This window comes from Brassica napus, chromosome A4 (genome assembly GCF_020379485.1).
Source record: "Brassica napus cultivar Da-Ae chromosome A4, Da-Ae, whole genome shotgun sequence".
NCBI classification, from domain to species: domain Eukaryota; kingdom Viridiplantae; phylum Streptophyta; class Magnoliopsida; order Brassicales; family Brassicaceae; genus Brassica; species Brassica napus.
Window position 1 is genome coordinate 19701018 of NC_063437.1, and position 24882 is coordinate 19725899.

General features: G+C 34.7%; 5 protein-coding genes, 3 long non-coding RNA genes and 1 pseudogene across 14 annotated transcripts; 2 read left to right on the plus strand and 7 right to left on the minus strand.

The window, feature by feature from the left end:
• Positions 1 to 25: 25 nt before the first annotated feature.
• On the minus strand, positions 26 to 3923 carry LOC111198241 (annotated as a pseudogene).
• Positions 3924 to 4277: 354 nt separating this feature from the next.
• Positions 4278 to 5121, minus strand: LOC106448925. The gene is made up of 2 exons (XR_002664371.2): positions 4692 to 5121; positions 4278 to 4527 (listed from the first exon to the last, which is right to left on the minus strand). It is a non-coding gene; the product is annotated as an uncharacterized LOC106448925 (long non-coding RNA).
• A 631-nt stretch (positions 5122 to 5752) lies between these two features.
• Positions 5753 to 8343, minus strand: LOC106447458 (BTB/POZ and MATH domain-containing protein 3). Of its 3 annotated transcripts, XM_013889379.3 has the most exons (5): positions 7902 to 8342; positions 7049 to 7397; positions 6701 to 6977; positions 6339 to 6387; positions 5928 to 6145 (listed from the first exon to the last, which is right to left on the minus strand). In XM_013889379.3, exons 1-4 carry the CDS (start codon positions 8276 to 8278, stop codon positions 6368 to 6370), a joined length of 1023 nt encoding a protein of 340 aa, XP_013744833.1. In that variant the 5' UTR covers positions 8279 to 8342; the 3' UTR covers positions 5928 to 6145; positions 6339 to 6367. The 3 variants fall into 3 exon arrangements, with proteins under 3 accessions (XP_013744831.1, XP_013744832.1, XP_013744833.1); XM_013889377.3 differs by lacking the exon at positions 6339 to 6387 and having other exon boundaries at positions 5753 to 6163; positions 7902 to 8343; XM_013889378.3 differs by lacking the exon at positions 6339 to 6387 and having other exon boundaries at positions 5753 to 6145; positions 7902 to 8338.
• Positions 8344 to 8988: 645 nt separating this feature from the next.
• On the minus strand, positions 8989 to 11570 carry LOC106447456 (protein HESO1). Its single transcript, XM_013889374.3, has 8 exons — positions 11351 to 11570; positions 11032 to 11174; positions 10784 to 10948; positions 10532 to 10710; positions 10377 to 10472; positions 10050 to 10250; positions 9860 to 9970; positions 8989 to 9780 (listed from the first exon to the last, which is right to left on the minus strand). The coding sequence occupies exons 2-8, from the start codon at positions 11168 to 11170 to the stop codon at positions 9154 to 9156; spliced, it is 1518 nt and encodes a 505-aa protein (XP_013744828.1). The 5' UTR covers positions 11171 to 11174; positions 11351 to 11570; the 3' UTR covers positions 8989 to 9153.
• A 2109-nt stretch (positions 11571 to 13679) lies between these two features.
• LOC106447457 (ribulose bisphosphate carboxylase/oxygenase activase, chloroplastic) lies at positions 13680 to 16870 on the plus strand. Its single transcript, XM_048778631.1, has 7 exons — positions 13680 to 14006; positions 14549 to 14865; positions 14956 to 15061; positions 15147 to 15232; positions 15670 to 16142; positions 16217 to 16522; positions 16638 to 16870. The coding sequence occupies exons 1-6, from the start codon at positions 13962 to 13964 to the stop codon at positions 16519 to 16521; spliced, it is 1332 nt and encodes a 443-aa protein (XP_048634588.1). The 5' UTR covers positions 13680 to 13961; the 3' UTR covers position 16522; positions 16638 to 16870.
• Positions 15962 to 21260, minus strand: LOC125608348. Its single transcript, XR_007339288.1, has 2 exons — positions 21016 to 21260; positions 15962 to 16166 (listed from the first exon to the last, which is right to left on the minus strand). It is a non-coding gene; the product is annotated as an uncharacterized LOC125608348 (long non-coding RNA).
• Positions 16757 to 17947, minus strand: LOC125608346 (succinate dehydrogenase assembly factor 1, mitochondrial-like). Its single transcript, XM_048778632.1, has 2 exons — positions 17859 to 17947; positions 16757 to 17610 (listed from the first exon to the last, which is right to left on the minus strand). Exon 2 carries the CDS (start codon positions 17592 to 17594, stop codon positions 17331 to 17333), a length of 264 nt encoding a protein of 87 aa, XP_048634589.1. The 5' UTR covers positions 17595 to 17610; positions 17859 to 17947; the 3' UTR covers positions 16757 to 17330.
• LOC125608347 lies at positions 21023 to 21718 on the plus strand. Its single transcript, XR_007339287.1, has 2 exons — positions 21023 to 21370; positions 21486 to 21718. It is a non-coding gene; the product is annotated as an uncharacterized LOC125608347 (long non-coding RNA).
• Positions 21605 to 23104, minus strand: LOC106447460 (succinate dehydrogenase assembly factor 1, mitochondrial). Of its 5 annotated transcripts, none has more exons than XR_007339285.1 (2): positions 22774 to 23104; positions 21605 to 22452 (listed from the first exon to the last, which is right to left on the minus strand). XR_007339285.1 is itself a non-coding variant. In XM_013889382.3 (2 exons), exon 2 carries the CDS (start codon positions 22431 to 22433, stop codon positions 22179 to 22181), a length of 255 nt encoding a protein of 84 aa, XP_013744836.1. In that variant the 5' UTR covers positions 22434 to 22472; positions 22774 to 22917; the 3' UTR covers positions 21605 to 22178. The 5 variants fall into 5 exon arrangements, 3 of the variants coding, with proteins under 3 accessions (XP_013744836.1, XP_013744838.1, XP_013744837.1); XR_007339286.1 differs by having other exon boundaries at positions 21605 to 22650; XM_013889382.3 differs by having other exon boundaries at positions 21605 to 22472; positions 22774 to 22917.
• Positions 23105 to 24882: the final 1778 nt, after the last annotated feature.

Sequence of the window (24882 nt, forward strand, 5' to 3'; positions counted from 1 at the left end):
ATTAAACCATCAACACTTTAATTATTTTTCTTACCCTTGTTCTTTTATAAGGAGTATAAACTTTTTAGTTGCTATGAAAATTCTTTCCCAAATGATAACTGAAAACATGATTTGCAATTATAATGAAAAATAAAATGCAAAGATAGAAAACATTCATTTCTGTTTGATTAGAAAATATATAATTTACAAATTTTTGTCACAAATTTCTATCTATAATTTATTTCTATCTAATTTTTAAATTTAGTTTAATTTTAACTTGTAAAGAAACTTTGGTATATGTATAATGAGTATGCACATAATATAATGCAATCATATTTGTTTTTAAATTCAATTTTAATCATTGAATTACTTCAATTGAGTAAAATTAGTTTATGAAAGCGGTAGTAAATATCACTGAATTTCATAGTGACTCAACCCTTTTTGAAAGCGGCAGTAGTACTAGTTTCATTTCATTGGATTCAGTATCAAAATATAGTAAAGTGACATATTATATCTTCTTTTTCCTTACTGAACTTTAGTAACATATTATATCTTATAAAGTGTGGTAAGAGATAGCCGTAATATGCTCATTGTTATATCATCGCGAATGTTCTTTGTAGATATTTTTGAAATTCCTGTTTTGTGGTAAGGAAGACTTTATTTTGGTAGTTAGTATTATCATTCCACACACTAACTTTTCAGTATAGATGTGTATGTCTGTGGTGTAAAACATTTATTTATCAATCAAGATGTATACTTGTCGTCATATTATATCAAAACAACGTTTTAACACCGGAGAGGCATGCATTCATCATGACAGTATCATCACAACATACATTCTAATAAAATTTAGTACTTACGTAAGTGAATAAGGGACTACTTAATCTGATATTTCATATAATGAAGAACCGATCGAACATGGCATAAAATAGGCCATGGAACCAAAACAATATGTTTTCTACTCTTTTCCCGAAACATAATAATAATAATTCCAGATAAATCGAGAAAACATAGATAGGAAACCCTTATAAACTAAGATGAGTGGACTAAATGTAAAATGTTAAAAACCGAATAGGTTTGGTATACTAGATTAAGAATATGCAAATTCTATAGTGATATGCGCAGCATGCACTAGCAAGAATACTAAAACAATTCATATTGTGTAATGTCTCTGTAGTGCGGGCCAATCTTTTGGATAAGAGCGAAGCTGCATGGCTAAGGCTGTGAACACTAAAGAGCTAGAAAGAATAAGTACTACTCAATTTGATCTATATATCACATGAATCACATTCCCTAAGACCCTAATGTCTATTTCCAATCATTGTTTGCTTGTCTCTACCTTACAATTTGCAGTTGATGCGAATATTTTTGAGTTTACCTTCTTCCCCACGCGATATGACAATGTTTACCTTAGGCTTTTTTCCTTAATACTTTAAATTTTATAAATATAGTGGTGCAACCGACACATTACCTTTGTTATTGTTAATGCTTTTGATTTGATAAAAGATAGTAGTGTATGTAAAGAATTTAAATAAACTGATTTGTTTCTATTTGAATCATTAGTAGGTTTTCAAGTGGTTTTAGATCAGTGTATAATGTATATATGTTTATATCTTGTATCATCACTTAAGTTATATAAAGCTTACTATGTATGAACGTGTATTTATAAATCTCTTTGATTACCAAAAAAAAATGTTTATAAATCTCATGGTTCTCAGCGTTTCAACAAAAGCTTCAGACGTTTCTATCATATATAGCTTCTAACTAATTTAAAACCCTCTGTAAGAACACTACAACGTGATTTTATGTGCCCAAAGAGAAAAACACTTTGCACAAAACAGCGAGAAGGAATCAAGTGGTCTCATGGTTTCTCACAAATCTCATTGTAGACTGAACTGAAAAGAACTAAATATTAGCAGCTCAAATGTTTTAAGGAAAAAGAAACACATCGAATAACCACAACGATGCAAGACTATATATCTTCACTTCGTCAAAACTTCTATTGTCGAAATATTCAAATCAGATTACGCTTTAACAATATTATAATACGGCACCATATATAAGTTGTTATGTATGCATAAACTAAGATTATTTTGGCAATAGATCCAGGGTTAAAAGCATATTCCATTTTGACATATACACGCCACCATCAAACGCGCCACTAACGAAGACTGCAGAAGTACCCCATATGCCCACAATAAAAACACTAGACCATTTATAAAATCAACGTTATAGAAAAGTCAAATGATTATAGAATGTGAAAAGTGCCAAATTAATGATGGAAATACACTAAAGCAACCTCATGAAGTGAAGAGTTAGGCAGCCTCTTGATTTCAGCTTTGACCTTTGCCCATAGATCAATCATTTAATAATGATGTTATATGATTATATCATGTTATAAATGAGTAGACTATATATATGGAATTGGGGCGGGCCTAGAACCATAATTCTTCATGGACTGACATACGCTCAAATCAAACACATGTATATAAAAGAGATTATTTGCGTATGAACCACTTTCACAAGAGAGAAAAGAAAAGAGAAAACCCTAAAACTTGCATCTCACGGCAGCTCTTCCCACAAAACAAAGACATTATAGTGTTGACTTTAACGATGAGATAGCAACAAAAAGAAGATTAACTCCAAAGCTTGCTTTTAATAATCCAAAGCTTTTACAAACAATGCAAGCCAAAAGCTTTACACTACTGTAGAGTGTAGACATACTACAAACAATTATTTTCATTACAATTAGAAAAAGTCAAAGTAGTGATGTGCTTTTGGTGCAGAAGGGTTCAAGCACTTAAAATCGAACCTACGTCCTCCTTAATTGCCTCGCATTTGTAGTGCTTGTATCACAGCCCAACACACTGCTCACACTTCTCTTCTTGCTTGATTGTCCACTCGACGTCGAGCTCTTATCCGCTGCTGCAACCGTGTTCAGCAACTCAGGCAGCACAGAGGGACAGCTCTGGTTCAAGTGCTTGAACCCTTCGGACTTCATCACGGCTGCACCAAAACCACATCACTACTTTAAATATCTTTGAAAGTGTTGTTGCCACATTATCAACATTCAGCTCTTCAAATAATATCTTTAACCTTCCGAGGTCATAGAGGTCAGCAGTTGCCAATAGATGCTGTATCATGTTTGTGAACGAAGCGGTAGAAGTAGACCCTGTAATCTCATGCACATCAGGAAGTACATCCGTGTAGATGAAGCTAAGCATAGCCTGAAAGGTAGAAGGCTCGATGTCCTCTATGACCACTCTACCCACACTGTTATTCCCAATGTCGCAGCCAAGTTCAGAATCTAACAGATCTTTCAATCCCTGGCCCATATTAGACGGTGGCGGCACAATGCCAAACTGTTTGGGACCCTCAAGACGAGCTCTAACAACGCCAACGGTACAGTTGATGATAAGACAATCGCCTTTTAAGTAGTCAGAGGCTTCTAAAGCTGTTCTTCTTAAAAAGCGTTTGTAACCCCTGAAGAGATGCACAAGAAAGAGTTCAAATAAGGATTCACAATACTTCAAAACGTTAAAGAAGGCTTAAAGAAGGCTTGGACGTTTAGGTACCCTTTCGGAACGGATTTTTTGCATTTTCGGCTCCCACTAGGGTTTTAAATATATTGATTGGTTTGGTTAATAATACTTCAGTTTCAATATATTGTACAATATTTCTAAGACCCATTTTTGTATGGTTAAATATCATATCAAAATAAACATGAAATTAAGTATTCGAGGTTGTTATTTATGTGTCGAATACTTATTTTCAGATATGATATCAAAATAAACATGAAATTGAGTATTCAAAGCATTTATTTATATTTTTTGATACTTATTTCGGATACTAATTCAGCTATTCTGGTCAAAAATTTCTGGTTTTTGAACTTTTTCGAGGTACCATTCTGGTTCGGCTACTAACACTTTGGCGTCTGGATACATTCTATACTATTATTTAGGATCCATTTGGATTCGGATTTTGATCTCGAGTGTTTCACAGGCTAATTCTCAGCATTTCAAATACATTTTTAATCTCTCAAATGGTAAGAATTGAGTAAAGAGTGACATTACCGAACGCTCAGGCTTAGGCAAAATTATTAAAAGCATTTCAGTTTTTACAACAGTCAAAAAAAAATAAAAAAAAAATCAATAACACAAATATTAAACAAACTGCGCGAAGCGCTACAAATATATAATTTTAAATTCAATCTAATCATCGAATTATAATTTAATTGCGTAGAATCTGTCTATAATTTTGACTGATAGTATTAACGTTATAAATAATAGCTCAACCCATTATAAAAGCGGTAGTATTAATATTAGTTTTATTTCATTGGATTCTGTATCAAGAAATTGCAAAGTAACACACAATCGATCTCTATTTATCATTTGAAACAACAACATTGTGGTATGGTCGCGCCTCCAGAAACGAAAGCACACTCTCCTCCTGAATAATTATGAGCAATACAATTTTTACTACATTGCCTATTTCCATACTGTTGCGCACATCTTCCAATGCATGTTTCACCTTGTCCTTGTTTAATCCCTGCAAATACACAACCCAAGTGTGTTTGTAAGACATTTGATGAAAACAATTTTACATAAATATCACACATAACTGGTTTATACCAAATCTGTATTAAAAATAAAAGAAATTATGCAACCATTGCACTTAAGAAGATAAAAGATAGTTGAACAATAAAAAGTTACCTGGCCTCGCCATAACTCTATCGTTTGAAAACGAAATTGTCAGCATTATTATAAGAAAAAGAGTCACAGATGATTTTGTAAAAGCCATTGTGTTTATTTTACTATTAGTTTGATATACAAAACACAAGTGAAATTTTATAATTGTCTATATCTTCAAGAGGTACTCTATTTATATAACTTTTTGTAGAGTAGAAATCTTTACCATGAAAAACATTTCTCTATTTGTCACATTAAGTTTGACCAACGACTGATATGAGGTTGGACTAAAGTCTAAAACTTCTATAAAATTTGACTAAATCTTAAACAAAATTTGACTAAAATTATTAAACTTTTAACTAATCCTCATGTGGATTTAGCTTTTCACTGTATAATATTGAGTCGGTCATGATAACTAAACCCTAAAGAGAGAAATTGTTTCATGAGTTTTTAAATTATGATACCATTAAAATTGATTAATTTCTTTTAAGGATACGATCTTATTTACCGACTATAAATAGTCAAGACTTACAGGAAATTATATGGTATAATATCTAAAGTATACAAAAGTTGTTAGCAACAGAATCCTGTATTATATCGCTCACAAATCTCATTGTTGACTGAAAAGAACTAAATATTAGCAGTTCAATGATTTTGGTTTAAAATAAATATAATAACATTATAGAAAGTCCAATGATTTAAAAAATGTGAAAAGTGCCAAAAGAAGTAGTGGAAATACACTAAGCAACCTCACGGAGTGAAGAGGTAGGCAGCTTCTTGATTTCAGCTTTGACCCACAGACTTTACCCATAATCATTTAATAATGCAATTGATTATATCATGTTATAAATGAGTTTAGACTATATAAATGGAATTTGGGCCAGGCCTAAAACCATTATTCTTCATGGGCTGCGATACGCTCAAATCAAACACAGATACATATAAAAAAAAAAGACGATTTACTTATTAACCACTTTCACAAGATAGAGAAGAAAAGAGAAAACCCTCAAACTTGCATCTCACGGCAGCTTTTCAAACGAAACAAAGACTCAATGGTGACTTTAACGATGAGATGCAACAAAAAGGACTATTAACTCCAAAGCTTTTAACCTAGTATTATCCAAAGCTTTTATAAACACGCAAAGCCAAACAGATGTTCCATTGCCTAAAGCTTTACACTAACTGTAGACATACTACAAACAATTATTTCATTACAATAAGTAAAAAGTCTAGCAAAGTAGCATCAGACTAAAGCATTACTTGCACTTGGGTCGATCCTACCTACGTCCTCCTCACCTGTCTCGCATTTGTTGTGCTTGTATCACAGCCCAACACACTGCTCACACTTCTTTTCTTGCTTGACTGTCCACTCGACGACGTCGAGCTCTTATCCGCTGCTGCAACTGTGTTTAGCAACTCAGGCAACACAGAGGGACAGCTCTGGTTCAAGTGCTTGAAACCTTCTGACTTCATTACGGCTGCACCAAAACACATGACTACTTTTTTTTACTTTTTCCTAGATTCTGTTCACGGATAATAATATATTTGAAGTAGTATCACTCTGTTTCGCATAATCAAAAGCCCCACCATATTTGTAAACACATACCCATATTCACCGTTTTCAATTAAGTTCAGCAAATGTACAGACGATGAAATCACTATTTATCGCACCTAATTTAGGATGATAAACTTCAGGCCGTCTAATCAAACATCGAGTCTCCTATATCCAAATTGTAACATAAGACAAGAAACTTAAACTTCAGTATACACAAAACTTCCATTAACAATAGACTTGACATCTCTTATGGATCATTATTGCCACACAACAAAGCACCAAATGCATTATATAAAAAAACTGATCATCAAAGAAAACAACAAAAAGTAGATGATGAACTTTCATACGATGAAAACAGGTGGCTTAAACTATGTTCTCTCAATTACTCCAGCTTTTAATGTATATCCATCCATGTTTACTATCTTATCACACAACACTACTGTTACAGCTGAAGCAAGAAAACATGATCAACACTTACCTCGCAAATTTGCTGGAGATGCAACAAATTTTAAGCAGAAGGCTTTGAGCTGCAAGAACTGGTGTTGGTCAGCTAGTGCAAGTGTTGTTGCCACATTATCAACGTTTAGTTCTTCACATAGAAAAGCTTCACACAGTATCTTTAACCTCCCAAGGTCATAGAGGTCAGCAGCTGCCAAGAGATGCTGTATCATGTTCGTGAACGAAGCGGTAGAAGTAGACCCTGTAATCTCATGCACATCAGGAAGTACATCCGTGTAGATGAAGCTAAGCATAGCCTACAAAAAATTTCAAAAACTCCAAGTCAGTACAACTTTAAGTTGAATGTACAACTAACTATCAACGTTACCTTAAAGATTGAAGGCTCCATGTCCTCTATGACTACTCTATCCACACTGTTATTCCCAACTGGTCCATAGAACTGAGCTCTAAAGACCGGCGAGCGTGCTGCAAGGATCAGTTTGTGAGCTTTGTAAGTCTCCTCTCCGACTTGGAAAGCAATGTCGCAGCCAAGTTCAGAATCTAACAAGTCTTTCAATCCCTGGCCCATGTTTGAAGGTGGTGGCACAATGCCAAACTGTTTGGGACACTCAAGGCGAGCTCTAACGACGCCAACAGTACAGTTGATGATAAGACAATCATCCTTCAAGTAGTCAGATGCTTCCAAAGCTGTTCTTCTTAAAAAGCGTTTGTAACCCCTGAAATGATCCACAAGAAAGAGTTCAAAATAAGGGTTCACAATACTTCAAAACAACTCCCACTATTAAAAACGTTCCGATAAAGAAGGCTTGCACGTTCAGGTACCCTTTTGGTTCGGTTAATAATTTGAATATATTTCTACGACCCTCCGTATTGTTAAATATCATATCAAAATAAACATGAAATTAAGTATTTGAGGTATTTATTTATGTTTTAAATACTTATTTTCAGATATGGTAAAAATGAACATGAAGGCAGTTAATTTATGTTTTTTAATACTTATTTCGGATACTAATTCAGCTATTCCGGCCCAATTTTCGTGGTTTTGGACTTTTTCGAGGTACCGTTCTGGTTCAGCTACTAACACTTCGGGTCCGGATACATTTTACATGATCCATTTGGATTCGGATTTGGATCCGAGTGTTTCACAGGCCTACTTTTCACATTTTCAAATACATTTCCAATTCTCAAATGGTAAGAATCGAGTAAAAGAGTAACAATACCACATACTCCCTTTATACTTAAGCGTATAAGGCCCTCCTTCAAGCGCCCGATCAAAATGACTATGAACCTTATGCCTCCCTCTCCCGCTCTGATCCATCAGCGTCAGCTCGAACAAAGCCCTAATGTCGCTCGAATCGCTCGCCAAGGCGATGAAGAGGGAGACGTAGGTGGAGTTCTCCTCGGGGTTCTTCCCGTCGGGGTAGAAGTAGATCACCCAGTCGTATCCGTTCACGGAGAAGACGTCGCTCTGTATGTACCTCCCCGGGCTCATGCCTTTGGCGAGAGAGTAGCCTTTGATCGTGAATTGGTGCGATCCGTTCACCGTCTCCATTACGGTTGTTGATACCGAATCGTGATTCGGGTGAGATGCGCTCATCGTCGCCGTCGATTTGATTTTGAAAATGATAAAAGCTCCGTTTGATTGGAGATGATACTTTAGAACTGCGGGTTCGGTAGAAGTTTGGTTTGTTAGTTTGATTCCGGTTAAAATTGTGACGAACTGAACCAGAATAAATTCGATTGGATTTGGTTTGGTTTGGTTTAGTATTTCGGATGGTTTTGGTTTGTGAAGATTCTACCGGTTTTAATTGAAGTTTCGGGTTTGGTTAGGTGTTCGATTTAAATTGATTGGGATTTTAAATAGTTTTTGGTTATTTCAGTTAGTTCTTGTTCAGAATTTGGTTGAATTTGATATGATTTGTTTATAAAAGAAATTAAACTAACCGATTATCAAACCAAACCAAATTTAAATAGATTCTAAATCAAACATGAACCGGGGACAGTTAAGTTTGTTCGGTTCGGTTCAGTTCAGTTCAAATCCATATGGTTAAATGATGGTGTTGCTTTGAGAATTTGGAGAAATGGTTGTTTCGTTTTTTAGGTGAATAAAAATTACTGCCAAACGAATATTGAATAGTTGAAAATGTTAACAAAACACCAATGACATACGTTTTAAGTTCATTTTAGTTTTATGAAAAAAAATTAAGTGAAAATTCAATTTAAGAATTTGAAATTAACTTCGGATATTTCGTTTTGTTTGAGGCAATTTGTTTGAAATTTAATTTTTCTGTACATTTGATTGTGGTGTTTTACTGAGTAAAGCTTTTTACCTAATCACTGATAGTAAACAAAGGATCCATAGAAGAAGAAAAAAAATCACAATTTTTTCACCAAGGTGAAAATTACAATATCGTCTAAAATAATGTTACGGACAAGTCTCTGGACCAAAGTCTACACAACTCATGCTACTACTCAGCCTCTTGGCCTCCACACCTGTCCACGTTGACTTTGACTTATCGGTCCAGCAGGTCTTGCAAAGCTCACACCATTAACTTGACCTGGTGGCTTACCAATCTGACCCTGACTCTGACTCGAACCTGAAGGTGCACTCGTCATTGGTTGCTTCCCGTTCTTATACTGACTCTTCTGCTGCTGTTGCTGCGTTTGAGTTTGTGTCATTACAGGACGAGTTTGGCCTTGGAAAGGTGCTTGTCCCTGCTGCATGTTCCTAGGGTTATTCTGAGAAGACCAATTCTGTTGCGGTCGGGGCCGTGCTGGTCCTGGCCAGTACGGAGGATTCTGGATGTTGTTGCTCGGCGACCAGTTCTGCTGCATCTGATGGTTCCATGGTCTAGCCTGACCTTGCAGACTGTGTGGATGGCGCGCACCGTTTGCGTGATGATGATGGTTTTGGACGTTTGTTGTTCTGACCAGAGACTGCGAAATGTGTGGAGCTGTTAGAACACCAATGATGGAGTTTCTGTTAGAGTCTGTGGCGAGCCTGCGAGATGTCATCTCAAACACTTGTGCGATCCTGTCCAAGTTTTTGCGGCTCACACTCCTTGCTGCGTTCTCCGGTTGCTCAAAAGGATCTTCAACCTAAAAACACACACACACAATGACTTAGACACTTAATGACTTAAGTCAGCAAGAGAGTAAGAGAAAGAGCGAAACTTACAAAGAGAGAGTATGTCTTAGGCAACCATCTAGTGTTGTTACTTATGTTTTCCCACCTTCCAGTAAACGGGCAAACACCAAGCTCTGTGGCCTTCAAGTTTATGTCTGAAAACTAACAAAAACAGCCACAACAGAGTCAAGAACCTGATCCCTATTATGCGTCCTTTAAGTAGATATAATGTTTAAATCACCTTTGCGAAAAAGGAGACCAGAAGCTCAGAGAGGGAGCTTCTATTGACTGATCTTGATGAACCTGATTTGAATCTCGCTATGTTAGCAGCAGAGAGCTGCGCTATGCTTTCCTCTGCAGTTTTCCTCACACCTTTCAGATCATCAACAGCGCTTCTAGGATATATCTCTCCTAGGGGCGGTAAAATAGCAGGCACGCATGTCTGCAAACAAACAACACATCACATATTCAAACACTATGTTTTATTAATTGATTGATACAACTTTTTGGGGTCGGATTCAGTTCAGTTTTCGGGTTCAATATTAATGCAGAGAATAGATATCTTTACCTGAAGATGGAAGATGACTAACAAACTGAGAGAGTACGAGTTGAAAGTCCCGTTCTTCGGGTTGTTGATATCATGAGCTTTGGCCCATTCCTTCACCTATAAAGATAGATTGAATCAATAAATACTTTTGGAACACACACAATCTGGCTACTTACTAGCAAAACCAAGTCGCGGAATCTCCCGTCTATCTCACTGATCCAGAACAAGAACCTGCTCTTCAACAGCCCTTCCAGGTTATCGATCGAAATGTCACATGAGATTCTCTGGTGGCCGCTCACAACTTTCAGAATGGGAACTCGAGCATGGATAACAAACTGTAGTCTGTACCATAGACCTGATGTTCGCATGATAAATGGAGATCAAACAATCTCCCCCATGATAAGTACAAAAACTAGTTTAAGAGTTACCTGAAGCTCTCATTGCTCGAAGTAACTGTGCAAGTAAAGTCTGCTTCTGCTTCTTTCCGGTGAACAAGATTGACGAGCCACTGAATAAGTCGACAGAGATGTCTAAGTCTCCCCATCGTGTGAAGAGGTTTGAGACAAAGGATCCAAATGGTTGAACAGTTGCACCTAACGATCCCACCAGGTAATGGTCAAATTAAATAGTGTGAAACAGTAACGATGAACAATGAATCAAGGGCCATGCCATTTACCTCTTAAGCTCTCTACGGACTGTAAGACATTACGCAGCTGATCAAGGACGCTGATCCTCGTGTCCCAATCAGCTCGCGTGGGTTTAACCACTTGAAGAATCTCTTGAAGAGTAGGATCCAAGACAGGGTTTCTGTTCATCGTTCTACAAGAACATTCCCATGTTATCTCATACAAAACATTAGTCAAACAATAGCACACAAGCTATAGAGCCGAGCCACAGTCTTTAACCAAAATAAAGTAAGACTCTTTATTCTCGAAAGCCATCAAGTGGAGTCAAATAAGAAACGCAAACATATGATATGAAGCAGACGAGCTTACGTAGTTTTGTGAAATCTCGGGAAGGAGTTGACGAAACCCAGAAATCGAAATCCGATCTAGGGTTTATCCACCCACAAATCAGCAAGTCCGTAACTGAGATTTTCTCTATGAGCACACAGCAGATGCACTTAAAAGAGACAATGAGAAGTCTCTCCCCCTACCGAAGGTTTTTTTAGTACACGACCATTAAAGTCTCTCCTCTTACCCAAGGTTTATGTTTTTTTTTTTTCACTTTTGCTTTTTAATCTAAATTTTTTTTTTAATTTTCTTTTGGGATAGATTCTTTATTTATTAAAGTGATGAATGTGACTATTTAAAACATGATCGATGATTAAATCACCATTTACAGAATAGTTATAAAAGTGGAATCATTATAAAAAGATTAACTGAAAGAAATATATATATATATGAAATATCAAATATTTTGGGTAGATTAGGTAAACTATGAAAATTAGAGATTCTGAATTATAAAATAACAAGATTTTACTATTAAACTCTAACAAACAAAAATATACCAATTGCAAGATTTTGGTTTCCAAGTATAAAACAAGTTGATAAAGCAAAGGGATGTATGCTAACTTTTATTTGGAGAACATAGATGCCATTTGTTGGTATTTTCACCCTAAACTTAAAATTTGTAAAATTAAGTTACAGTCTTTATCGATACATACAGGGCCGTGTTTGATAATTATTGGCCTAGAAACCAAAAATATTTTTTGGTCCATTTATTTTTAAAAATCACGAAAATACTAAAATATGCACCAGTTGAGGTTCGAACAAAGATATAAAAATGCTATATCAGCTGCTGCTACCAGAAGAGGTAAATGAAATTTCAATTATTTTTGGCCCCACAAATACATATATTGTCTCCGGTCCTAAAGCAAATGATTTATTAGCTTCTATTCAAGTCCGACCCTCGACACATACATCAAAAGTTAGCATCAAAAAGGTTGGACAATTCTCATTTTCATTTTGTAAGATTCTTACTTCACCATACAATTACATGACATTTAAGACACTATAGCACCATAGATTTATTGTAAGTGTTTTAACATCAGTTTTATGATATATTGGGTGTTTATATTTTTGTAAAAGAGCATTAGCCTAAATATGTATGAAATACATAAATTTAGACATAACATAACAATAAAACCCTATCCATATATAAATTTCAATATGTAAGATTCAAATATTACAATTCTAGATTGCAACTATAAGTATATCGTGAAAACATAGCAAGTTTTTTGTTATCAAACTTAGTTTTAAAGTAAAATATGTAAATTTATTATAAATTATTAGATGCAATGTGAAATGAAAGATTATAAATATCCACTAAAGTCAAAATTCAATATTAAGTGTTAGAAAGGAATTTGAGAGGGATACAATGCCTAAACAATTAATCAAAATCACTTATATGTTATGAGCAAATTCATCTACTAAATATATGTGATGAGCAAATTCATATGCCATGATAGATAAACAATGCGTGAATATATCATAGATAAATCAATAATAATACTTATTGTTTACTCGGAATGTGATGATATAGTTCTACCAAACATTTTTATTTTTGATGGATTCGTATTCGTAGATGATATTCACGACGTCAAAAATCTCACAGGTATTGAAACATGAGATAAATATTAGCTACACATCATTTGATCAGTTATTGGTTTAGAAAGTTAACAGACTCCAAGTAAAGACGAATGATTCACTTTTGTGGCATTGTGTAGTTTTAAAGTCTTTTTTGAAGGCACTGAAGAATGATCTTTGACATAAAGACTATTATAATCTTTTTCTAATTTTGTATTTCTGATTTCGATTTTCCATATTATGAACTGATTATATAGTAGATAATTCGGTGTTTATAACTAACATGATGTAAGAGGTTTCACATGTTTTTGTGTTTCTTTATTATATAATATTTGTTTTATGGAAGAAAATAGATTTAAAAAAAATAACAATTCAAGAAAAAGAAACTTATTAATTGTTAGTTTTTTGAGCAAAAAAAAACGAAAAAAACTTCAAAAATATCAAGAAAATATTAATTGTTAGTTTTTTAAGAAAAGTATTAGTCGTTAATTGTTAGTGGTTAATGGAAATATATTTGCTTTATATTGAGGAGAGAGAAATATTAATTGTATATATATGGTATATATTTGGTTTAGAGATAAAACTTGAAATATAAGTATTGGCTATTGTACAATTTCTCTAGACAAATCACTTTACACCATTAATTTAGAATAATATATTATCACTAAACTAATGTCATTATCTTACCCTTTGGCATTCTATTATATGAAGAATTCTTCATGATCACATATGAACGGCTACCTCATACTTAGCAGTAACACATACGAGCCAATTTCATGACAACCTCATAAACACATGCCACGTGGACCAATCAAGAGAGAATCCTCCTCATCATCTTACTCTTGTCTACTTGGCCAATCCGTATCGTGTGGCGATCAGAGAGTTAAGAAAGAGATAACGAATTGTTGTTGATCACTTGTTTATAAATCTTGCTCACCAACATCTTTTTATCACTACTTCTTCATCTCCAATCAAAATTTCTATCCTCAGCTTCTACTAGGAAGCACACTCGTGAGACATGGCCGCCGCAGTTTCCACCGTCGGTGCCATCAACAGAGCTCCGGTACTGTTACTTAAATAAACACTATCTTACAGACATGTCTTATTCACTTGAGTAGCTTTGATATTCCATAGTCCAGATCAAGATTCTGATTTTTTTGCATCATTTTGAGATTCTATGTCTTCAGTATGTCGTTAGAACCAAGAAGACTTTAACTAGAGATATTTTGATACTTCTTTTTATTCTCTACTTGGGAACTACGAACTATAATAGTATACGTAATCAGGGGCATGGCCGGTTCTAACATAACCGGATGAAAACAATTATTTTTGTTCATGAATTTTAGAGAGTTAATATACATTAATATAGTTCCCAATTTTTTTTTGATACAAAGAAAAGAGTTTCCAATTTTTTTTTTTTAAAGTTCTTAAGTTATACTAAAATGTTTATAGCCTGCAAAATCTCATGATAGTTTTTGGCTCTAAGCCCGGTTTGTTTTGGTTAGAGTGAATTCAGTTTATTCTGATTGAACATCTCTAAACCGGCTCTTAACCCATGTGTACCAAAGCTTGAATTTATAACTGACTTTGGCATGTATGTTGCAGTTGAGCTTGAACGGGTCAGGAGCAGGAGCTGCTTCAGTCCCAGCAACGACCTTCTTGGGAAAGAAAGTTGTAACCGCGTCGAGATTCGCACAGAACAACAAGAAGAGCAACGGATCATTCAAGGTGGTTGCCGTGAAAGAAGACAAACAAACCGATGGAGACAGATGGAGGGGACTTGCCTACGACATGTCTGATGATCAACAAGACATCACCAGAGGCAAAGGTATGGTTGACTCAGTCTTCCAAGCTCCTATGGGAACCGGAACTCACAACGCCGTCCTTAGCTCCTATGAGTACATCAGCCAAGGTCTTAAGCAGTAAGTTTTCATCTCTCTAGAGACCTCTCATTAGTTCCATAGGTTTTTAGAATCTTTGGTTTTAAATTGTTTCTTCTTGTTGATAAATAGGTACAACTTGGACAACATGATGGATGGGCTTTACATTGCCCCTGCTTTCATGGACAAGCTTGTTGTTCACATCACCAAGAACTTCTTGACTTTGCCTAACATCAAGGTACTAATATAACAGCTTTCTTTAGGTGCATATTTGAGTTATTACACATCAAACATTATCTTAAAATGCCCTGTTTTTCTTATAGGTTCCACTTATTTTGGGTGTTTGGGGAGGCAAAGGTCAAGGTAAATCCTTCCAGTGTGAGCTTGTCATGGCCAAGATGGGCATCAAGTAAGTCCATCTTCCACCTTTTGTGAGGCCGGATCTGAGATTTATGGGGTCATAACGATTTTTAGGTCGATCTTGAAAAAAAAGATTGTTTAACAATTTAGGGACCATGAGAACTATAAATATAATAATTCTTTAAAATTTGGGTTTCAGTGCAAATGTTTCATCAGATTGTGTCTAGGTCGGTTCTGCCTTTGTCTTTGTTCGAATTTTTTTAAAAAAATAAATTTTATTAAATCAATTCGAGAAATCGTGGATAAAGATCCGATTACAAGCCTGATTCGTACAAAAGTATTCAAATGAAACATATTTCCTATATGCTTCGCTCGACCCATATTCCCCGAACCCGTTCCGCTAGACCGGATCTAATAATTGATCCCCGTTCTCTACCAATTTTATAATCAACAAAAAAATCTTAAAAAGTTTATATATCTTTGCAGCCCAATCATGATGAGTGCTGGAGAGCTTGAGAGCGGGAACGCAGGAGAGCCAGCCAAGCTTATCCGTCAAAGGTACCGCGAGGCAGCAGACCTGATCAAGAAAGGAAAGATGTGTTGTCTCTTCATCAACGATCTCGACGCTGGTGCTGGTCGTATGGGTGGTACCACACAGTACACTGTCAACAACCAGATGGTTAACGCAACGCTCATGAACATTGCTGATAACCCCACCAACGTCCAGCTCCCAGGAATGTACAACAAGGAAGACAACGCACGTGTCCCCATCATCGTCACCGGTAACGATTTCTCCACCCTCTACGCTCCTCTCATCCGTGATGGACGTATGGAGAAGTTCTACTGGGCCCCGACCCGTGAGGACCGTATCGGTGTCTGCAAGGGTATCTTCAGGACCGACAAGATCAAGGATGAAGACATTGTCACGCTTGTTGACCAGTTCCCTGGCCAATCCATCGGTAATAAAAAAAAAATATTAGTACCTTTTTATGTTTGTTGGTGTCTCTTAATACGATTCTTGATTTTCTTGTAGATTTCTTTGGTGCATTGAGGGCGAGAGTGTACGATGATGAGGTGAGGAAGTTCGTTGAGGGACTTGGAGTGGAGAAGATCAGCAAGAGGCTGGTGAACTCGAGGGAAGGTCCTCCAGTGTTCGAGCAGCCGGAGATGACTCTTGAGAAGCTAATGGAGTATGGTAACATGCTTGTGATGGAGCAAGAGAACGTCAAGAGAGTCCAGCTTGCTGACCAATACCTTAACGAGGCTGCGTTGGGAGACGCAAACGCTGACGCTATTGGCCGTGGAACTTTCTTCGGTCAAACTACTGGTCAAGCCTAAGGTCCGATCGAACTCCTTTGTGTTTTGTTTTTTTTTTCCTTTGTTTAAATCAAAGGACTGGATCTCTAGTGGGGGGGAAAAAGAATTAGGGTTTCACTGTGTAACTTGCGTTGCAGGTAAAAGTGCAAAGTAAGTGAATTTGCCGGTTCCTGAAGGATGTTACTGATCCTGCGGCCAAAAACTTTGATCCAACGGCTAGAAGTGACTGATGGAACTTGTGTCTTCAACTTTTGAGCTTTCCCTACTTATAATTAAAACTTGTGTTTTTTTTTCTTCTGCTTTTGTGTAATTGTGAATTGGTGATTATGTGCAAACTTCCATATATTACAGTTGCCCCTTTTATCATAAACCATTTCTCAACTTCTTTTTTTGCTACCTCATGTCTCTTATTCTTCCAATGCATAGTGCACTATAGATAAAACAATTTAGCCATGTTCGTTTACTTGCAATCCGCAATTACCATTTAACCACGGACAAAAAAAACGAACACTAAGCTGCGACTAGTGATTGCATTGAAAGGTCACAACTCACAACGACTAGTAAACAACAGGGCAAAGAAGAATCTAATACATATCTACTCAAGTTGAATGTTTGCAAATCTCCCAACTCATATATATTCCAATTGTAATCAGTAATCACCTCTTTTATTTATGGATCTTGAAACAGTTGTTCAAGTTATGCATTATCAATCCAACATACCAACCAATGTTAAAGAAACTTGGGAGGAATTAAAGGAATCAGTTTGCCTCTCTTTGATTCTCTATGATGATTCTACATAACAAATATGATCACCTTGAGAGATATAAAGACTAGTTGATCTTCACAGAGGAGATGGAAACCATATCGGGACTTTTGAGTTGGTCAAGTTGTTTATGACCTAGCCGAAGCAGATACTCAATGTACTGAAAGTTCTTACGGTCAACCTCCTTTGAGTTCTTGCGAAACTCTGTCGACACGACCGTCTCTATTCTCTTCCTGTCTTCCGTCGTTGGCTTTGAACGAGCTGCTCTTAGGAATCCTCTGTAGAGACTCAGGACTTGCTTTTGCATCCCGGAAAGCTTCGTAGCTCCCATTTTTATTTGCTGTGATCTTTTAACAAAGACCAAAACACCCCCAAACAAGCTAATGTAAAAAATTGATTGTAACTAACAACTTAACACTCTAAGAAAATTGATTACGGCAATGAGAGATCTAATGCGAAAGCACAATGGATTCAGAGAGAAAACACCACACAGAAACAACGCTCAACGACTAATTCTCATCCGAACAGATTACAATTAAGGAATTGAGAGAAGTAACGAACAGAATCTGCAGCGAGGGAGAAGAGCAAAGCGAACCTGAAAATGATCAAATCGGGCCAAAAAATGGAAGAAGCAATCTTCAGATTTACGAAGCTGGAACGAAGGCGTACTTGGCAAAATTGGAATAAACCTATTTAGGATTGAGCCAAGTTTTGATGGGCTCTTCTTCTTCTTTGTATTATGGGCTTTTAACTACTCCTTGCTATTACGAGTGAAACCCAAATAAATGGTTTCCATTTTCCATTTTTAACTTCAATTTTAAAAAGCCTTTGAACCTTTTAACAAATCAAGATTCTATATTAAAATTAACCTACATCTTATATATTAAAACCCTTGTTCAAAAACTCGGCCGAGTTGGCGATTAAGCGGCCGGTTAAACGTGACTCGGGTGGTGGACGTGGCGAGTTTAGCCAATTCGGTTGAATTATGCGGGAGGCCGAGTAATGGGCATGGACTACGTAGAAATTAAAAACACGGCCGCGTAATTGACGTGGACTGCGTTGAATATGTCTCTTCAACCGCGTTATTGAACTTACATTAAAATCAGAAGCAGATATTGCGGTAGAAGATTGTTTCAGATTCTTGGCGGAGACAGATGGTGTCTTTGGGTTTGTTGAATGAGTTAGTGCCTGATGTCTGGCGTTTTAGGACGAACCGACAAGACTTTAGCTTGTTATGATGCTTGTGCTGATAGATTGACGGTCTTTGGTTGTTACGGTTTCTAAGATGATTTCTGAATTCTGAGGAAGAAGATGATGGTGATGGTGGTGCTGGTGGTGGTGGTTTTGGACAAGATATGGGAAGTGGGAGGCTATATCTTGTTTTGTAAAATCGAGCAATATTGCTTTAGAAAAATACAGTTTGTGTAATGGATGTCTTGAAAATATGAACTTTTCTTTCGAATCTTTGTTAATTATTAAACAAGAAACGTTAGATAGAAGACAAAATATGTAAGTTTCCTTGTTTCATTTGATATGTAACCTCTATAACGTGTTAGGTATAGCGACGAAAATAATCTGTTGAGAGATAAGTGTTGAACGGTTTGTCATTAACCATGAATAGAGTAGATATTGGTACATTGTGTATATACAAATTGATGAACCAACGGTAATTCATAACATTAATACATTAACACGAGATGTAACAAATTATTATTTCTACACAAAAATTGGCAATATACGTATAAAGGGAGTATTATACTTATACAAATACAAAAAATTCCTCCCCGCCTACTCCCCATTTTTTTTCCGCTTTTCTAATAAATCGCTAGGCCCGGGTGCACCGCACGCGTAGCGCCTAGCGAGTTTCCGAACAAGGATTAAAACAGAAGTCACAACCTTGATTCATGTGTGATTTTTTTAAAAATAGACTTAATGGACATATTTGAGCCAACTTCTGGCGTGCCCCAAATATGAAATACAAAATCTCCTATGGGCTCCTAGAGTCTCCTATACCCCTATTTCATAATTCTTTTTTTTGATCATAATCCAAACTTCCAAATTAAATCCTTCTCGGTCATCAAAACTAAACCCTAACCCCCCCTATGGATTAGTGAACCCATGGGTAAATATTTAAATTATATACTTTTCAAATTCAAAAAAATATATTTTAAAATCGTTTTTAATCATATTTTGATGATTTTTTCGAAAATATAGAAATAAACGTTTTTGGATTTTTTAAATATTTTTATCAAATTCTATAAATCAAATAAAAAATATTAACGTTTCCATTTTAATTTTATGATTTTTCGTTTGACATATAAAATTAAAAAGACAAAAGGGTCTTTTTGAGATTGTGTTATGAGATATAGGGGTATGAGAGGAGATGATTCGACATATTTATAGAAATTCATACTATATTTTAATTCAGACTAATAATAAATATAATTTTTAAAATATTTTAATCATAGTATCTTTTGATATCTTTTCATTTTAAATATAAATATATTTATTTTAAAATTCTAACAAATCTGTTTAAAAAAGATTTTTACAAGATCTTCATTTTTGAAATTATATTTAAATATTTTCACTAATTTTGAAATTAGTTTAAAATATTATTATACATTAATATATTCAGTTATATAAAATGAAAAATAAAAATATCTATAATATTTTAGTTATTATATAATCATAATCAATCATATTAAATTAAAATTATTATATTGAGCTAAATATAATAAAATTGTATTAAATTTATATATTTATATATTTTATTTTCGTAATTATAAAATATTTATGTTCAAAAATAAAATCTAATATGTTGGTAAGATGGGTTAACATTATCAAACTATATAATACATGTATAAAAATTAACATGTATTTCTTTAAAGTTAATAATATAAAATCTTTGTAACTACTTTAATCATAATATATTTTCATTTTAAATATAATATATATTTATATATTATATTTTAAAAATTCTAATAAATTAGTGTAATATTTAAACAATAACTTAATGTATTTTAAGTTATCGTTTAGAAATGAAAATAAATAAATTATATCCTATTTTATCTACTTTTATAGTCATGATCATGTTAAAATATAATTATTATACTAAAATAAATATGATAAAATTATATTCAATTGATAAATTTATAAATTTTATTTTTATAAATATAATATATTTATTAAAAATATAATATGATGATAGAACGACTTAAAATTAACAAACTATATAATACATGTCTAAAAATTAACATATCTTACACTTTTATATATACAATAATAAATTATCTAAAATGAATAAGCATAAAAATATTGGCAAAAAGAAATCCAGTTTTGAAATAAGGGTCAGAATTTAGCCTAAATTAAATACAAAATATATTTTAAATATATTTTCTCATGAATATATTAATTTGCTTAATAACTAAATGCAAATACAATAAGATAAATATATAATAAGAAGTGGCAAATACATAAGGTTTAAACAATTAATTAATTATAACATGTAAATTATAAAATTATTGTATTTGAAATAGTTATATAAATATTTAAGTATATGATTAACATTAAAAATATATACCACTTATGTTCTAAAACAATAATTTATGTATAGAAAAGTGAAAACAAACACCCGTGCGGTTGCACGGGTCAAAATCTAGTTTGGATTAAAGTTCTTCTTTTCTTTATAACAACAGATTAAAGTTCTTCTTCTATATAGATATGGTCATATGGAAAGTATTTTTCTTTAGTACCTTTTATGTTTGTTGGTGTCTCTTAATACGATTCTTGATTTTCTTGTAGATTTCTTTGGTGCATTGAGGGCGAGAGTGTACGATGATGAGGTGAGGAAGTTCGTTGAGGGACTTGGAGTGGAGAAGATCAGCAAGAGGCTGGTGAACTCGAGGGAAGGTCCTCCAGTGTTCGAGCAGCCGGAGATGACTCTTGAGAAGCTTATGGAGTATGGTAACATGCTTGTGATGGAGCAAGAGAACGTCAAGAGAGTCCAGCTTGCCAACCAATACCTTAACGAGGCTGCGTTGGGAGACGCAAACGCTGACGCTATTGGCCGTGGAACTTTCTTCGGTCAAACCACTGGTCAAGCCTAAGGTCCGATCGAACTCCTTTGTGTTTTGTTTTTTTTTTCCTTTGTTTAAATCAAAGAACTGGATCTCTAGTGGGGGGGAAAAAGAATTAGGGTTTCACTGTGTAACTTGCGTTGCAGGTAAAAGTGCAAAGTAAGTGAATTTGCCGGTTCCTGAAGGATGTTACTGATCCTGCGGCCAAAAACTTTGATCCAACGGCTAGAAGTGACTGATGGAACTTGTGTCTTCAACTTTTGAGCTTTCCCTACTTATAATTAAAACTTGTGTTTTTTTTTCTTCTGCTTTTGTGTAATTGTGAATTGGTGATTATGTGCAAACTTCCATATATTACAGTTGCCCCTTTTATCATAAACCATTTCTCAACTTCTTTTTTTGCTACCTCATGTCTCTTATTCTTCCAATGCATAGTGCACTATAGATAAAACAATTTAGCCATGTTCGTTTACTTGCAATCCGCAATTACCATTTAACCACGGACAAAAAAAACGAACACTAAGCTGCGACTAGTGATTGCATTGAAAGGTCACAACTCACAACGACTAGTAAACAACAGGGCAAAGAAGAATCTAATACATATCTACTCAAGTTGAATGTTTGCAAATCTCCCAACTCATATATATTCCAATTGTAATCAGTAATCACCTCTTTTATTTATGGATCTTGAAACAGTTGTTCAAGTTATGCATTATCAATCCAACATACCAACCAATGTTAAAGAAACTTGGGAGGAATTAAAGGAATCAGTTTGCCTCTCTTTGATTCTCTATGATGATTCTACATAACAAATATGATCACCTTGAGAGATATAAAGACTAGTTGATCTTCACAGAGGAGATGGAAACCATATCGGGACTTTTGAGTTGGTCAAGTTGTTTATGAGCTAGCCGAAGCAGATACTCAATGTACTGAAAGTTCTTACGGTCAACCTCCTTTGAGTTCTTGCGAAACTCTGTCGACACGATCGTCTGTATTCTCTTCCTGTCTTCCGTTGAACGAGCTGCTCTTAGGAATCCTCTGTAGAGACTCAGGACTTGCTTTTGCATCCCCGAAAGTTTCGTAGCTCCCATTTTTATTTGCTGTTGTTATCTTTAACAAAGTCAAAACACCTAAATCCTTTTGTCATTAGACAGAACCAAAGATTTGATTGTAACTAACTTAACATTCTAATAAGAATCAGATATTCTATGAGCAATAAGGATCAAACACTCAAAGCTTCAAAGAAGAAATCTCCAGAAACAGAATCTAAAGTATATTGCTTCACGAGATCTTTGGCTAATTCTCATCCTACATAATATATTCAAGATCATTTCATTTTCCCAAGAATTAGAATAATCTTCAGATTCCGAATAGAAATTGAGAGAAAGCAACGGGCAGAATCTGCAAGCGAGGAAGAAGAGCAGAGCGTACCTGAAAATGATCAAAACGGCTTCTGATTAACGAATATAGAAATTCAGAGAAGCAATGAAGAGAATCTGTAGCAAACAAAGGAGATGTTGTGAAGGAGAGAAGAGCAAAAGCAAAATTGATAGAAACCTAACGACTTGAGGAGGAAAGTATTGATGGGCTTCTATCTTTCTTTTAACAACAATGGGCTTCTATCTTTCTTTTAACAACAATGGGCTTCTTTGCTATTTACTGGTGAAACCTCATTTTATTACTTTTATATTATATATTTGTTTGGCTTAAAGTCACAAAGTATAAGAGCAAAACTCTACCTGCTGACCTTTATTACATTATATTGACCTAGATCTGGATTAAAGTTCTTCTATATACATGGATACTAATTTATATTTAAAAAGAAGATTAAATTATGTAATAAAAAGAAGATTAAATTATGGATACCTAGATGCCCTCGTCTATTGTTTTCAATAGTTAAGGTACCAAATGCAACTACACAAATGACGTAGGCGAGAATTTTTACCGTGGGTTGCGTTCAAAATTGCTTTCTTATGGTTCTAGATTATAAGGCAAACACTTATATGAAAAAGCTTCCTATTTGAAGGCACCGAATAGAAAATTTTCACTTTGAGGCCACCTTAACATTTTATAAAAGAAGATGCATAAAGTATGTGCTTGCTCAACGTCAACTCACGACGGGATCAGGCCGACACTGTAGCGCACACATATCGATCATCAAAACTGGATGATGAAATTACATTACATTAGCAGAAGTTTACTAACATACATGCACACGCAAATCGAAATAGTCAAACTAGCAAGCCTAGTGAGGTGAATGGAATAAACTAGTTCACATAGACTCGTGACTTATTGATCTCCTTCAATCACTTTCACATTCATAACTAATTGTTGGATGACTTCGAAAAATCTCAACATACCATTATACTAAAACACGTACGTCAGTGTGGCTAAAAGAGCTGGTCCCCGTACACAATGGTCTGGCATTGCCACGGAAAATACATAAGAATACAAATAAGCATTTATTCCAATTTGACTCTACTTGTTCGATTCGGTTCTATATTTTCCTTGGTGTTGGTTTTTCGACGATTGGTTTTATTGATCTTTTGAAAATTATTACCAATTCTTATGAGTTTTAATACTACATCTCAAAAGTTGTAAAATAGGATAACCACTAAATTATTGAGCATAGATAAACTGAAATAATACATATTTATCTTAATTAAAATACTTTATGTGACAAAGGGTCTCCAACGTATATAATACCAAGGTTTACAATGCACATCGCATACAAGTTGATCGAAATTTCTTATTTAACAAAAAAAAAAGCAATTGTGTTATTCAAATTTGAACTGGTCTTGTAACTAAACTGGTATAGAACAACATAAATTCTATGGAAAGATCTAAAGTTCTTTACTAAAAAAATATGTTGTTGAATTGTCTACATGAAAATGTATATAATCAATCGAAATTTTATTCGACAAACTGAACTAAAAATACATATATGAGATAGTGTAGTAAGTTATCCCCCATGATATATTACATTGTGAAATTGAGTTCTGCTACCATTACCTTATCTTTAAGAAATGACTATAACATTGTGAACCAAGAAGATAATATTGCCAAAGATGCACCTACTATATATTTGTTCAGACTAGACCATAGCTAGAACCGTGCGCGCCAATGACTAGAAGATATTGATAGGGTGCAAGTCTCAACCATCCATCCAAGTTCCATATTCACGGTTGATACTAAAACTCATCATCGACCCAAAGAAAACTCATGGTCCATAAACCATAATTCATATCCAATTACCCTGAGGAAAAAAATTGCCAACATCTAATGCTCAAGGCATCATTCATTTCTTCCACAAATGCTTAAATTCTTTTATTAGGTATTTGTCAAGACCATTGGAATCAATTTTTGATTTTGACCACTAAAATATACACGTTGCAGCTGTAAGCCTGTAACTATATATAATTTTAATTGTCAAGAGTCATTGTCATAAAACCAAAATATTTTTGTTGGTGCATGGTTGAAAGAAAAACGACGTTGAGTTATCTGGTAACACAACAGGAAAGAGTTGGTGAGAGTTTAGAA